The sequence below is a fragment of the Ictalurus punctatus genome, chromosome 24 (assembly GCF_001660625.3).
Source record: "Ictalurus punctatus breed USDA103 chromosome 24, Coco_2.0, whole genome shotgun sequence".
NCBI lineage: Eukaryota > Metazoa > Chordata > Actinopteri > Siluriformes > Ictaluridae > Ictalurus > Ictalurus punctatus.
Genome location: NC_030439.2, coordinates 20,225,343 through 20,240,342, shown reverse-complemented (window position 1 = coordinate 20,240,342; position 15,000 = coordinate 20,225,343). Strand labels below are relative to the sequence as shown.

Genomic DNA, 15,000 nt, shown 5'->3' with positions numbered 1-15,000 from the left:
TCTGCACAAACATTTCAAACCTCTCAGTAACCAATTTCTCAAACGAATAATAATTACAAACCATTTCATGTTTTGATTTACTGCCAAGTGCGTTATAAAACGAGCACGAGCGTGACGATTAGACGTGACATCCTCTAAAGTACTTCCCTGTTGATAATCTGCAGCTCGAAATCTTCACCTACTGTACAGCGAGAGTTCCGGACAGGATGTAATTGTCCTGTGAGTCACAGCGCATGTCCAACAGGAACTCTGGCAGCGATGGTTTATTATCCTGAAATACTGCCGAGAGGGTTTTGTGATGATGGACGATGCCAGATCTGAGATCTCACAGTTCTGACGTCATGAAAGTAGGTCGAGCATTCAGCACAGAAATAGGAATCAGACTCATATCATCAGGACAGAAGAAAAATTGAAAGGGAAAAAAGAAAGAAAATAAGAGAGAGCGAGAAATGCAGTGGCCAGGGAGAAGGACGGGAAAACGGCCCGTTGTCTGATGGAAAGCATTTCAGACGATCCGTACGTTCCTCCTCGGGATGGAAAGCGTTACGTTCTCCATCCTGAACGTAGTCACGTTAAACTTCTCTTCACCATGTGGAGGGGGATACAAACTTTTGCACTCAACCGTACCTATTACTTTTATGTAGGATTCTTCAGGGTTCTTCAGTTGTCCCACTGGAGGAACCCTTCTGCAGAACATAGAACCATACAGCACAGTGTTTAGTATCAGAAAGACGGCCTTTCTTTGGAAGAACCCTCAAAGAACCCCCTATTTCTCAGAGGGTATGTATTAACTGGGAACGTGTGCGGTACAAACTCCAAACGACTCCTCGTTATTTTCATCTTCATAGCCAGAACGTCTCAGGTGTACGCTCTTCAGGTTCTTCGGGGGTTCTGAAGTGACGCTCACATCATAAAGGAACCATTTTGGATAAAGAGGCACTCCTAAAAGGAACAACGTTCGAGGGGCGCGCAATTCTAGCACTGCTTGTAATTATTAAACGTGAATAAATACTCATTAGAGCTCCTCAGACAGACACGTGATCACGCAGACGGTTCTCCAGATGGTTCTCCGTGAGCTCTGAGCAGTTCCTGACTGAAAGTGTTTTGTTTTTAAACTCAAAGGTCTCAGCTCAGCGGTTCCCTTCAGCAGCACTTTCTTGTGTCCTGCTGGTTGCTAAGTTGCCGAGTCAGGCGTTTCCAGCACTCTCGGAGCACCTGTTGTGCCCGTAATCTCGACAGTTGCAAATCAGACAACTGTTGGAGAAAACAATGGCGACTGTACTGGATCCCCCCCAAAATAAAAAGGTCACGTGAACCTCGGGTCACGTTTAATAATTATACGGAACAGAACCGACAGTAAACAACTGCTGTTGTTCCCAGCAAGTGGCTCATCGAACACACACACACACGCACACACACACACACGCACATGAACGAATGAATCATGCTGAGGTTCGTCCCACGGTGTAGGAGAGAATTAAAAAAACGTCAAAAAATGAAAGGAAACTGAATTAAAAATAACCGCAGCGTGAGTCAGCGGAAACCTCCCGCCTCGTCGCGGTGCAGTTTGTGGTGTGTGCGGAATAAAACACTCTGCCTCATGCGCTTATAGAAAATGAATCAGTCGGTGCGTTCACGCGGACGACGATAATCCGATACGGACCCGATTAAGACGAGACTCTGATTCAGAAACCGGCATGTAAACGGCGATTATCGACGACCTTAATCCCATTAAAGTCGCGCTCGGAGTAAACACGAACGGAATGAAGACGTGTTGCGTATTCCTGTTTTAATCGCGTTATCGACGTGCGTTACAGACGCGTACACGCCTTAATCACACTGTTAACGCCGTGTTGGAGTTTTCACCGCCTTGTGCGACGGGACACGTACACACACGGCAGCGCTCGACCGTCTGACGGCAAACGAGAGCACGGCTGCGTCCCAAACCGCGTACTTGCCCGCTATATAGCAGGAGAAATGCACGTATTATAGCTACTGTATAGTAGGAGACACACATGTATTTCTAAATACTATACAGTAGATAAGTACGCGGTTTGGGACGCAGCCCACGGCCTCAAGCGCTCGTCTATCCGCACGACTAATAATTAACCGCACTTGAAGATTGCGTAATATTAGAAATAAAATCACCCAAAACTGTATACGGTTCCATAACGAAGATGAACGGTATGTCGCGTGAAATTCTGGAGGGACGACGTACGGCGTGGCGCGGGGACGTAATGACGTGTGACGTTAATCCGTCTGCGTTCTATAACACGGCGAACGTGAACGTGAAAGGAGTATTGTAAAAGCGACTCGTGCAAACACCTCAATCAGAATATCGTCAAGGGCGATAGTTAGATTACTGCCGTCCGTGTAAACGTCGTCACTGACGACGTGGTGCCATGAAGTGGGGTAATTATTACCACCCTGACGTAGATTATTTCCCCAGAACAGCCCGACCGCAAACGTTTTACTCCTCTTAACCCACATCCATATGGGACAAACAAATTTGAAAAACATGATGATGATGCCGATTCCATGTTTTAACCTGGGGATAGTTTGGAGAATTCATCTCGACGGTAACTCGGGCCACGTGGGAGTTCGAGGGAGTTCGACGAGGAGCCGTGAACTCGACATCGATCCTCACGTTACATAACACACAGATCATCCGTCCTTCCTTTAGTGCGTGTGAGCGGACAGACCTTAGCGTTCTGCCCGCCAGACAGAGAGGAAAATGATTACTGTTCTGACCTTAAAGTAAAGAGACCGAATGAAAGAAAGAAAGAAAGAGGGGATCGGATCGTTCCTGCGTTCATCGTCCTCGGGTCGCATCATCAGTCCGGGATTCGACTTGTAAACACTTTCCCCTCATCGATATTCTAACAGAACCGATGTCCTTCAGTGATGAACCGACGACGGCGCAGCGGTAGCCAAGCTTTTGTTTAAATGTGATTTAACAGTCTAATCTAATCTAATCTAATCTAATCTAATGATGAAGTAAATCTAATGAGGAAGTTTACCCGAAGTCTCGAAAGCGTTTGTTGCCGTCACGAGGATGTACACTGCACGCAAGTAGAATTTTTTTAAGCGATCCAAATCGTCAGGCGAAGGCGGAGTCGATCTGGGAAAGGTCGAACGAAGAGAAGAAAGAAGAAAAAAAAAAAAACAGATCGGAACGCCGAACCAGGAAAACTGCTCAGAGCTGCGGATGGAAAGGACCGACAAAAAACCCGCACAAAACACTGCTGTAACAGGCAGGAAGCAGGAAGCAGGAAGCAGGAAGCAGCCGCGTTAGAGATCACGTCAGTTAAAGAGTTCAATCTTCATGAGGCCCTTTTCATTCTTGATGGGGGTTTGAAAGCGTAATGGCGTATTATTGACGGACAATGACATGCGTCCTGGAAATAATTAGCAAAGCATGTCTGAAACAAGACCTTCCGGTTCTAGCCATTATAAGAACACACACACACACACACACACACACACACGTGTAATCCCACACCAGCGTAAACAGAACAGCTCAGCTCAGAACAGCCGGGTCGCATGGCGTGTGGATTTCACACACCTCCGGGCTAAAATATTACGATCCCCGTCTGCTTGGATCTGACGGCATCGCCGCGTGTCGGTCTCGGAACACGGTCGAATAAAGCCGTGCGGACGTCCTTTTAAACTCACGTGGGGGACGAGTCCGGGTTATTACGGCTTCGTAGCGTGTTATTAGCGCGGCGTATAAAGTGGCGTTACAGGAAATCTGCTGTGATAAGAAGGTGTATCTGCTGAGACACAGCTGTCACTCAACACCGCCCGAGTCCTCCTTAAACAACAGCGTGGCACTGTGTGTTCCTGATAAGGCTTAACACACACACACACACACACACACACACACGCGTTCTATCATATTCCTACACTCCGAGGAGTCCTACTGCATTCATACTAATAACACTTTTTAGCAAAATGTTTATTATATATATATATATATATATATTTTTTTTTTCCAGGCAGCCTTTTAGAGCTGCTTTTTAAAAAAGTACTGAAATCGCTCTCACGGCGGATCGGGACGCCGTCGAAAAGACGCGCTGGACTTTGACAGGAAACATGGCGAGCACGTCACACGCCACACCGCGACCCAAACTTCCGAACAAATTCAAAAAGACCGGACGTGTCGCAGGAGAACTGGACGTCCACCGACGCGGAAAAAAAGTTCACGATAACCTGCTTGCAAAAGTATACACACCCCTAAACTAGCTCATTTTGATGTTATTACACCGCTCGGTCTTTCCGGGTACGGGTCTACCGGCGTGGCTCATCTTGACCTGGCGATATTTTCACACCCTTTCTTACTGAAACGTTCTAGAGCGATCAGATTGTAGCTGAATTGACATACGGTACCGTGTACGTGAGCTCCTTCTCCTTGCCTCTACTCACTCCGTTGCTCCCGTAAAGACGAGATGTTGTTAATGTCACCATCATTGTTGACGTCTCACGGACAGCCAGTGTCCTCTTAGGTTCTAAGATGTTCTAACTTATTATTATTATTATCATTTTAATCCAGCATTATAGTGGGTGCCAATAATTATGGAGCTTACTCAAAGCGAATTTGATTTTGCTTTTGAATAGATCGGCGTTATAAAAATGTGAAGCGTTTGAACGGTGCACTAAACATGATATATTGCTGTGTGTGATTCCCAAATCCAGACTCGCACCACACACACACACACACACACACACACACACACACACACTGGAATGCACTGACATATCCCGACCACAAATTTGTAATCTGTAATGCCGGGCTGTGCTGGTCTGTTCTGGATTCCAGGTGAAGTACTGTATATGAACTGATTTGTTTTCTCCGCCGTAACACCACGTCCTCCTGACCCGACCCGACCCGACCCGACCCGACCCGAGCCGAGCCGAGCCGAGCCGCTCTTCAGAAAACCTATAGTTTCTGATATAAATCAGAAGTTTTACCCAGCCGCAGTTTGTGCTTCCTGCTCCTGTATCTGTACTTCCTCCCAGCTGTGCACCAGATCTCTGGAGATGGTATTATTTTCTTTTAAAGTCTTTCTTTCAAAGCCTGGCCGGTGATTTAATCCAGATTTTCGGCGCGCTTTACACAACGGGCCTCAGTGTGACGCCGAGTCGAGGCGGGAGACGCTGAGCGGGACTGGTTCGGAGGTGACGTCAGCACAAATTGCTTTGCTAAATGGCTAGTTATGTTCAGGAGCATGAAGCTCCAGCCACCACCTGCTGAACAGCAGCTCCAGTCAGAGGGACTGGATTCCAGCCAGCTCATCAGTGCCTGAAAAAAAGTACTTCTGGTTACTGTACATGTTCCTGAAGGAAATATCCATACGCCATCACGACTACACCACAGATTCCTCCTCATGAAAAAAAAAAAGTAGTTCTGGTTACAACTCCACCAATTTCCTCCTCCTCCTCATCCTCATCCTCATCAAAAAGTAGTTCCGGGTACTTTACGTTTGCCTGGCGGTTTTGCGAGACTACACCACAGATTCCTCCTGGTGAAAAAGTAGTTCTCAGAAAGGACAGGAAACACACTTGGAGCTTCGTTTCATTTAGCGTCCCCGTGACAACAAACCCGATTTGCTTGTGTTTGTTTAGGATCGTATTCTAGTCTTGTCTCCTGCCCTGCCCCGCCCCGTCAGTGCCTTGTTACTGATTGTGTTCACCTGTTCTGTGTTGTTTCTTTGTTTCGTTGCAGTATTTTATCCTGTGTTAGTCCTCTTTGCCCTTTGCTTAAGAATGATCCTTGTGTGATGTCACCTACCAGTGTATTGACTCCTGTCCTGATAAAACATGGTAAATAAACTATATATATATGTATATATATATATAAAACACATGACGAGCACCCACACTTCCACCCTGACTCGCGCATTAAAATGTGTGCCTTTGACCAAAGAGTTGTGAGTGTTCTTTAAAAATGTTTTTGGAACAGCGACTGCCCTTAGACGTCTATTTTATTTTGTTGGAGACTTGTATGTTATTTTTTTAGCGCAGAGAAATGTATAGAAACGTTTTATTTGTGGTGACCACACCCCCGTAGAGACTGCGTTTAAAAACAGGCTGGGTTCCTGTAACGTGTTTGAATCCAACTCTCGATGGACACCAAACATCTGTGTGTAATTAAATGGACTTTGTGCACACACTGTTTGTGTGTGTGTGTGTGTGTGTGTGTGTGGCCATTAAATCATCAAATAATATTCATTTTGATCACTAATAGAAGGCCAGGAGGGATGTAGCTGGTGAGAGGTGAGGGAGTCAGGATCTCTTCAACACAGCTGTTTATCTAATCTGTCTATAAATAGCACAGGAACGCTTCGACCAATAACCCCGTATGTTCTCAACCCACAACACACACACACACACACACACACACACACACACACTCGATCACGTGCACAGTACAGTATGTTCTCACTTTTCAGTCCCTGCTGCTTTTCCCCACCACGTTCATTAGCCGCCACTCAGTGCTAGCTCTGAAGTCCAGTTTCTCGTGAAAACAAGTCGAACAGCCGGCTTTTTGTTTTAAAAGTGGAGACTGTGCTGGGTTTCAGGGTGTTTTTCTCGAGCATGTTGTTGTTGTTGTTGTTGTTGTTGTTGTTGTTGTTGCGAGCTGAAAAAAGCGAGGCCGGACATCCGTCATTGGGTTTCTCAGGTTTCGGCTTTTCCGCTCCGCACCTGAGAACGGCGCCAGCGATCTTTCGGATGTTTCTGATGTTATTCCGTTTGACGAGACGTGAAGCGGCGTACACGCGAGAGACGTGAAGCGGCGTACACGCGCGAGACGTGAAGCGGCGTACACGGGCGAGTCGTGGAAGCACAAATCGACGCAGCAGACGTGCCGCGTGAGCCTTGTCCGATCAGTACGTGTGCATGGGTACAGGTTTACAACACAAACACAGGTGACAGGCCACGCCTCCTCACTCATGTAACTAATGAACATATGAACCTGTTTATGTGAGGAATAAAACACGGTCATTCCGTTACAGGGAACTCATCAGCGATGCGGCATTTAAATGTACAGTCCTTCGATGCGCAGATTCGTGTTGTTGTTTATTTCTCGGCTTATTTAGACTCACATAAGACACCAGTGTGTTCAGTACGCACCAGTTTACCACTTGGCCATCGCGGACTGGAATCCCAAACTCCATGAAAACCTTTAAATGTTCTTGGCCTGGTTCCTCATTCCCTTAGCTTTTGGTACTTCAAATGGAATCTAATGAACACATCAGTGTTTCCATCCTGTATTTACAAGCTCTGAGCTGTAATGTGATTCTCCAAGAGTGTTTGCGGTCCTGGGGGTCTGGCACACGATCGTGTCCTACACTGTGTGTTCGATTACTCCAGGTTTTTTTTTTTTTAAACACTGTTTTCTTTTCCTGCTCGTTAAAGCAACAGTGAGAACGATCGAGCCTGCTCCGGTCTTGCGTTTACACGGTGTACCGCGTCGTGAAACGCTAATCCGCGAAAACGCCGCGCCGGATAGAACGCGATGACATCAACGGGGGAAACGTGAAACGCAGTACGCAGACGGTACCGCTGCTTATTAGCGACGTCACCGCGTCACTCTTACTCTACGTCGCTCGGAAGAAAAAAAACGTTCGCGGTTTTTTTTTTTAAAGAAGGTAAGAACGGACTTTCGCGTGAGAAACGAATGTCATTTTCCGCCGCAGTGCGTTTCACTTTCCGCAGTCGACGCTGCACTGAAATACACTCGCTGTCCAATCACAGCCCTAAGCCGTACTCGCGGGCGCGGCTGTAAGCGGAGACGGGGAAAAGCACCTGAACGTGTCATTTATAGATTCGTATCGGTTACTAAAACACAATAAAGTGTGAAAATACGTATCAAATTTAAAAGTTCTTTTCTTTTAGGCCCTGGTTTACTATAGGTTTGCATGTGCACCCACAAAACCACCAATAAACAATAAACAAATAAGGTGATTTATTATTTGAGACTTTATTTTGTCTCCTGCCTTGCCATCGCTTTGCTACCTGACTGTGTTCACCTGTTGTGTGTTGCTCCTTCGGATACGGAGACTCATTTCAGACTTAAGAACACTTGCAAAAACACAAAAATATAGAAAGTGTAAGATTTACTAAGTGGGTGGAGTCAATGCAAATTTTTGAGTCCGAGTCTGGATAATAAGAAATGCTCTCTAAATCGTTTCTTAACGTCTCAGGACAAACAGAATGTTTCTTGAAATTGTGTCTGGACCCAGCATACATTCACGCCTCAGACACCGACGGCATTTCAACGTAAAGCTTTTAGAAAAGGTTTTCATTCACGTTCACCTTCTTAACAAAATACACACGCCCAGGTCTACACTCTTGTGAAGAGATTTTCGACACTAAGTCATCTTTAATCAGCGTTACACTTGAGTTTCGGTTTCTGTTTGACACGCGGATGTGCCTCGGGTATAAGGAAAGATGTAGCGTACGTAAACACCTCATTTGCATACTTCTTTCCAACACTGCGCATGGCTGCGTTCCCTCAGTTAATGCATCCGAGACGACGTGTGTGAGCTGAACAAATAGGAACCACCTTACGAGGTTGCGTAATCTCTAGGGTTGTCGTGTAGGCGTGCTCCCGTCCTGCAGGTGGTGCTGTTGTAAATTCACGACAGTTACCATGACTACTCAAATTTGGAACGAATCGTCCTGGGATATTTGTCATATCGGTTCTTTTATGATCTCTGTGTTTATTCTTTGTAAATCACCTGTGGGAAAAAAAAAAAAACAGGAATGCCTTTTCACACAGATCCGAACACGGCCTGTTCGGATCTGACGTGTACAGGTCGTGGTGGCCCGTAAAACCCTCCTGCGCAGTAACAGATGTGAAGAGGTTTGTATGAAGAGGCGTGTGGGAGGCTCTCCAGAGCCCTCATGTCACCTGCGTTAAACCGCTCCGCGGAAAGCAAACCCTCAGTGCAGGATCCTATAAAGGAGAAAGCGCTTGCTCAGATTGCTGTTACGTAACGAGCGGCAGGAAGGCAGATGTGTTTAAAAGCTCTGCTGGAGAGTTAATAGTATAATGGTGTAATAGTATAATGGTGTAATAGTATAATGGTGTAATAGTATAATGCTGTAACCGCTTTAGATATTCGACATTTATATCTAGATTTAGATTTACGTGTGTTCATTAGCAGACGCTTTTATCCAAAGTTGTTTAAAAGTGCAGCAGAATAGATTCCAAACATAGAGGTTTAAACATGAGCTGACAGCAATAGTAGTGCTGCAGGACTGACTTTCAGCACCAGGAAAATAAGAAATAACTCTAACCTGATCCTCACTGACTCTAACCTGAACCTCACTGACTCTAACCTGAACCTCACTGACTCTAACCTGATCAACACTGACTCTAACCTGATCAACACTGACTCTAACCTGATTCTCGCTGACTCTAACCTGATCCTCACTGACTCTAACCTGATCCTCACTGACTCTAACCTGATCCTCACTGACTCTAACCTGATCCTCACTGACTCTAACCTGATCCTCACTGACTCTAACCTGATCCACACTGACTCTAACCTGATCAACACTGACTCTAACCTGATTCTCGCTGACTCTAACCTGAACCTCGCTGACTCTAACCTGAACCTCGCTGACTCTAACCTGATCCACGCTGACTCTAACCTGAACCCCACTGACTCTAACCTGATCCACACTGACTCTAACCTGATCAACACTGACTCTAACCTGATTCTCACTGACTCTAACCTGAACCTCACTGACTCTAACCTGAACCTCGCTGACTCTAACCTGATCCACGCTGACTCTAACCTGAACCCCACTGACTCTAACCTGATCCTCACTGACTCTAACCTGAACCTCACTGACTCTAACCTGAACCTCACTGACTCTAACCTGAACCTCACTGACCCTAACATGAACCTCATTGACCCTAACCTGAACCTCACTGACTCTAACCTGAACCTCACTGACCCTAACATGAACCTCACTGACCCTAACATGAACCTCACTGACTCTAACCTGATCTTCACTGACTCTAGCCTGATCCACACTGACTCTAACCTGATCCTCACTGACTCTAACCTGATCCTCACTGACTCTAACATGAACCTCACTGACTCTAACCTGATCCTCACTGACTCTAACCTGATCCTCACTGACTCTAACCTGATCCTCACTGACTCTAACATGAACCTCACTGACTCTAACCTGATCCTCACTGACTCTAACCTGAACCTCACTGACCCTAACATGAACCTCATTGACCCTAACATGAACGTCATTGACCCTAACATGAACCTCACTGACTCTAACCTGAACCACACTGACTCTAACCTGAACCCCACTGACTCTAACCTGAACCTCACTGACTCTAACCTGAACACTAGTAATTACAGCCTTCTAAAACAACAACAGGTTAGAGTCAGTGGGGTTCAGGTTAGAGTCAATGAGGTTCCGGTTAGAGTCAGTGGGGATCAGGTTAGAGTCAGTGAAGTTCAGGTTAGAGTCAGTGAGCTTTCAGTCAAACAAACTTTACCTCAGACTGTTACAAAGCACTGACACTGGAGACTCCTTCCGTACATGTAAATGAACCGAGTGCAGGTGTTTTAGAGCGCTACAGACACACGTCGGCGAGCAGTTACTCAGCCTGTGAACGATACTGTCCCGATGTGAGTCATGTAGCTTCCACACGCTCTCATAAAGCCCCTGAAATCAGAAGTCTGAACGCTCACGGCAGTTTGTCAATATGTTGCGTTTTTCTTGTCAGACGCGGCGGCTGAGCAAAGCGGAGCGTCAGCGCTTTAGTGAGGAGGTGGAGATGCTGAAGGGGCTGCAGCACCCTAACATCGTCCGCTTCTATGACTCGTGGAAGTCCACCGTTAAAGGCCACAAGTGCATCATCCTGGTTACTGAGCTCATGACGTCAGGAACGCTCAAGACGTAAGCTCAGTCCTCTCAGGAATAAACACACACACACACACACACACACGCACGCACACAAACACACATGTACGCATGCACACACTTTCTTTCTTTCTTTCTTTCTTTCTTTCCACCCCCTCTGTCTCTGTCTGTTTTTCTTTGTTTTTCTTTCTTTATTTCTTTATTGTAATTTCTGCCTGGAACTTTTTGAAATAATTCCCTCCTCTGACTTGTTTCCACTCAGATACCTGAAAAGATTCAAAGAGATGAAGTTGAAACTTCTTCAGCGCTGGAGCCACCAGATCCTGAAAGGCCTCCACTTCCTGCACACACGAACTCCACCCATCATCCACCGAGACCTCAAGTGTGACAACATCTTCATCACGGGTCCCACCGGATCGGTCAAGATCGGAGATTTGGGTCTGGCTACGCTCAAGAGCGCCTCCTTCGCCAAGAGCGTCATCGGTGAGTCAGCGTAGCGGCCCGGGGCTTCGTGAGGGCCGGGTCACACACTTCCGCTCTGCTTCTGACTGAACTCTGTCCAATCGATTCCGAATCGACTCACGGCAGGAAGTAACTCCAACGTGCTGTGTGTTTCCTTTGGTTTTGTTTTGTAGTGCTGCAGAAATGCCACGTGTTCTGGAGATTTGAGAGAAAACACTCACAGGATGCGACACCAAATGTTTTACGCGAGTTATTTCTACAGTTATCGAATCGTTTATGTGGCACGGCCTCGGGTGATTTTTGTGATTACTACGCACTTGGGATTTAGATTTTTTTTTTTTTTTCCGTCGCTGTATTTCTGACCGATGAATGAACGAGTTTCATGACACGCGTCTCAGACAATGTTGTTTTTTCACTCGTTGATTAGATTAACGATGTTTAGTGTGGAACCAAACCAGACGGCAAACGAACCAGAAGAATCAATTCACTCTGATTCAGATTCAGTAAATGGACTAATAGGTGTGAAACCAGCATAAGAGACCGTCATGCGCTGTATTATATTCTCATGAATGTCATAACAGCCATGAGAACAGCTTTCTCACACATTCCCGTAGCTCATGCATCAGTAACGTTAGAGTAACTGGTGTCGTAGCAAAAAGTAGAAATACAACCGGTCCCTTATTACGGCTGCGTCGCTGTGTGTACGCTGTTATCTCAGCGGTGAAACTGACCTTCACGGTCATTACTGTAAACATCACCCGACTGGAGCGTATGTTTATTTATTCATCGTGCCATATTTACGCCAGCACACTGCCAGACAGAGATTAGATTTAAAGACGTCAGCAGACACGGGCTGTATTAACACCGTGGGCCTGGACGCACGGGTCTGACGTTTTGATCCGATTCCCGCGTTTACGTCGACCCGTGGTTGTAGAAAGGAAGTGATTCTGATGATTCCACGGCGATTCTTGGGAGTCGACCTGACCGCGGAGCAAAATGTCCATGGGGTGGAGCCTGACCTGATCTGGCTCCTCCTACCTGGGCGGAGTCAAGCAAAAAGACCGGGAGTGGAGTGTGTTTCAGGCTGGATAAGTGTGTTTAATGTGTTGTGTGGGTTCGGCGTAGGGGATAGATACCAACTGCTCATCAGCCGCCAGCAATACACATATATTTTTATTAATATTTAATCAATTATTACTTGTTATCATTTCTGATACATTTATTAGTACTTTTTGTACATTTTTTTAAAATATTTATTTTCTTAATTATTATTTAAGGTTCAATCCAAAACCAACTAGTCCTGCTTTTGTGCATTCATATACATTCCATTTTTTTTAGGACTTGCTTTTAAGAACACATACACAAGACGGCTGCCACATGGTATCCTGCAGTCGTTCGGAGCGTACGTCCTCAGAAACAATGCGCAATACCAAAGTAAACAGCAGGGGCGCTGTAGTACTGTGATTTAAAATGGCGGACAATGTCGAAGAGAAGCTAGGGCGGTAAATGATAGCGCTATCCACATCTATAGGATGTTTCTTAGCAGTGAGATAAACAATAGAGTCACCTCCTCCACCGTCACCATGGTCACTGTTGCCAAGTAGATATTCCAGTGCTGGTCAGGGATGTTTCTACGCTACCCCGTCCGATAATTGATATATATTTGATTTCTCTGAATATACATAAGGTACGCAGAAGACTATATGAACATGAAGAATGCTGCTAGCATAGCCACATAGCCGTGTGAAATAAACCGAAGTATATTTGCAGTTAAAGGTGTTCCTCAGAGCCCTGTACTGGGCCCGTTACACATCATGCTAATTTCGCCTGTTTTGCACTCTCTCTCTCGCTCTCCCTGACAGGCACTCCCGAATTCATGGCTCCGGAGATGTACGAGGAGAAGTACGACGAGGCGGTGGACGTTTACGCCTTTGGGATGTGCATCCTGGAGATGACTACGTCGGAGTATCCGTACTCGGAATGCCAAAACGCAGCCCAGATCTACCGCAAAGTCACCAGCGTGAGTGAAGCCTTTTTTTTTTTTTTTTTTCATCGACGTGTACGTTTATTACCGCAGCGCAGATTAAGGTTGTAGATTAATGTGTACATCATTTAAACTTCACCCCAATCACCTCAAACCGTTTGACACGACGATGAAGAGGCGTCACCGTCACCTCCTCGACGTGGATCATTTTCCGGGCGCAGCGAGCGTGACTGCGGGAAGTGCTTTACTCCTTTTATACCACAAGCCGTTTGACGACGATGACAGTTTCTATGACACGTTGTACATTTTATCCATTTATGGTTACATAAGACGTCATGGCAACCCGTGCAAAAATAAAGGTTCACTCCTGTTCTAGCGCATTAACATGAACGTAAACCTGTGATTCGCAGCTTCTCGACCAATCGGCATGGAGAATCCAGCTGCGCTGTGGAGCAACCCGCGTTTCTACCGCATGTAAATCAAATCGCTTTTCTGACGTCCCTGAGACGGTTTCCTGACCGAGCTCTCGGTGGGACGCTGTGTGTGCGGCTGGTTATCTCCGTGCAGCCGTCCACGCCCCTTTCTTTTACTCCTCCTTGCTAACTCTCCTCTCTGCGCTCTCTCAGGCTGTCTGCGCTGTAATAACCTGCTTCTCTGAGGTTTCCACCAGCCCACTAACGGCCGTCTGAAGCCTACAGTATATGACTGTCCCTGTGATCGTTCTACGCAGCAGAAGGGACAATTAACACGTCCCAGCGGCGCTCTGTTCCTACAAACGCACCAAAAAAATACAACAGACGTCGTGTTTCCTCCACAGCAGTAATCAGGCTCGCTCCGAGACCACAGGATTGTCAGTTACCGGAGGAGAACGTGTCATTAACGACGTCGACAGAGCCGTAAATCGGACACCAGCATGCCGCAGTCTGGCGCGAGCGTCTGATCTGAGCTGATCCGGGTTTTCGGTGATCTCACAAACGTCACCTCTTCCTCAGTCGGGGAACCTAAGCAGGAATTTCGGGATCTGTTTAACCAGCCTTATGGGAATGATATCATGTGGTGTAACACGACGGCACCACTTGTATCTGATCTAGTTAGTGCTCCAACGATCCGTGTTCGGATTTAAACCCGTACTGGGTGTGGCCTAAACTGGAAGTAGGTTTCAAAAGACAACTTCGGGGTTTAGGCCACGCCCACTTTGGGTTTAAATCTGAATGCAGGTATAGACACGGATATTTGGAGCACTAAACAGATCAGATACAGATGGCGTCAGTGTGTTACACCCCTGATCACTTCAACCCGTTAAAAGACAGGAGTGTGTGTGTGTGTGTGTGTGTGTGTGTGTGTGTGTGGTCCTCACAGCACTAGTGAGCTTGTTTTACCAGCATGTCCTTGAGCTACGCTTTGTTCCCGCTCCATGTCACGTGTTTATGAACAGGCCTTATCTCGGTCACCTGATTAAAAAAGCGGAAGGACCGACTCGAGCGTCCGAGCGTGTGTAAATACTTTCGTAACTCCCTGGTTCCTGAACCACACGAATCCTGATATCTGATTCCCGCCTGTTTTGGACGCTGTGTCCGAAGCACGATCCCCACGAGGATGTAGGGACAGCAGCGAGAGCGAAAAGGAGAGACCGTGTGCACCTTTCTCTT

The 15,000-nt window shown here is 46.5% G+C and overlaps 1 protein-coding gene across 7 annotated transcripts in view; it reads left to right on the top strand.

Annotated features, from left to right (window-relative positions):
- The window catches only part of wnk4b (WNK lysine deficient protein kinase 4b), an 80,424-nt gene that overhangs the window by 25,597 nt on the left and 39,827 nt on the right, over window positions 1–15,000 (top strand). For all 7 annotated transcript variants that reach the window (XM_017454507.3, XM_047150729.2, XM_017454506.3 and 4 more), the window contains 3 exons: window positions 10,769–10,941; window positions 11,168–11,388; window positions 13,230–13,387. In XM_017454507.3, the coding sequence (XP_017309996.1) occupies window positions 10,769–10,941; window positions 11,168–11,388; window positions 13,230–13,387 (552 nt within the window). The remainder of the gene's footprint in view (window positions 1–10,768; window positions 10,942–11,167; window positions 11,389–13,229; window positions 13,388–15,000) is intronic.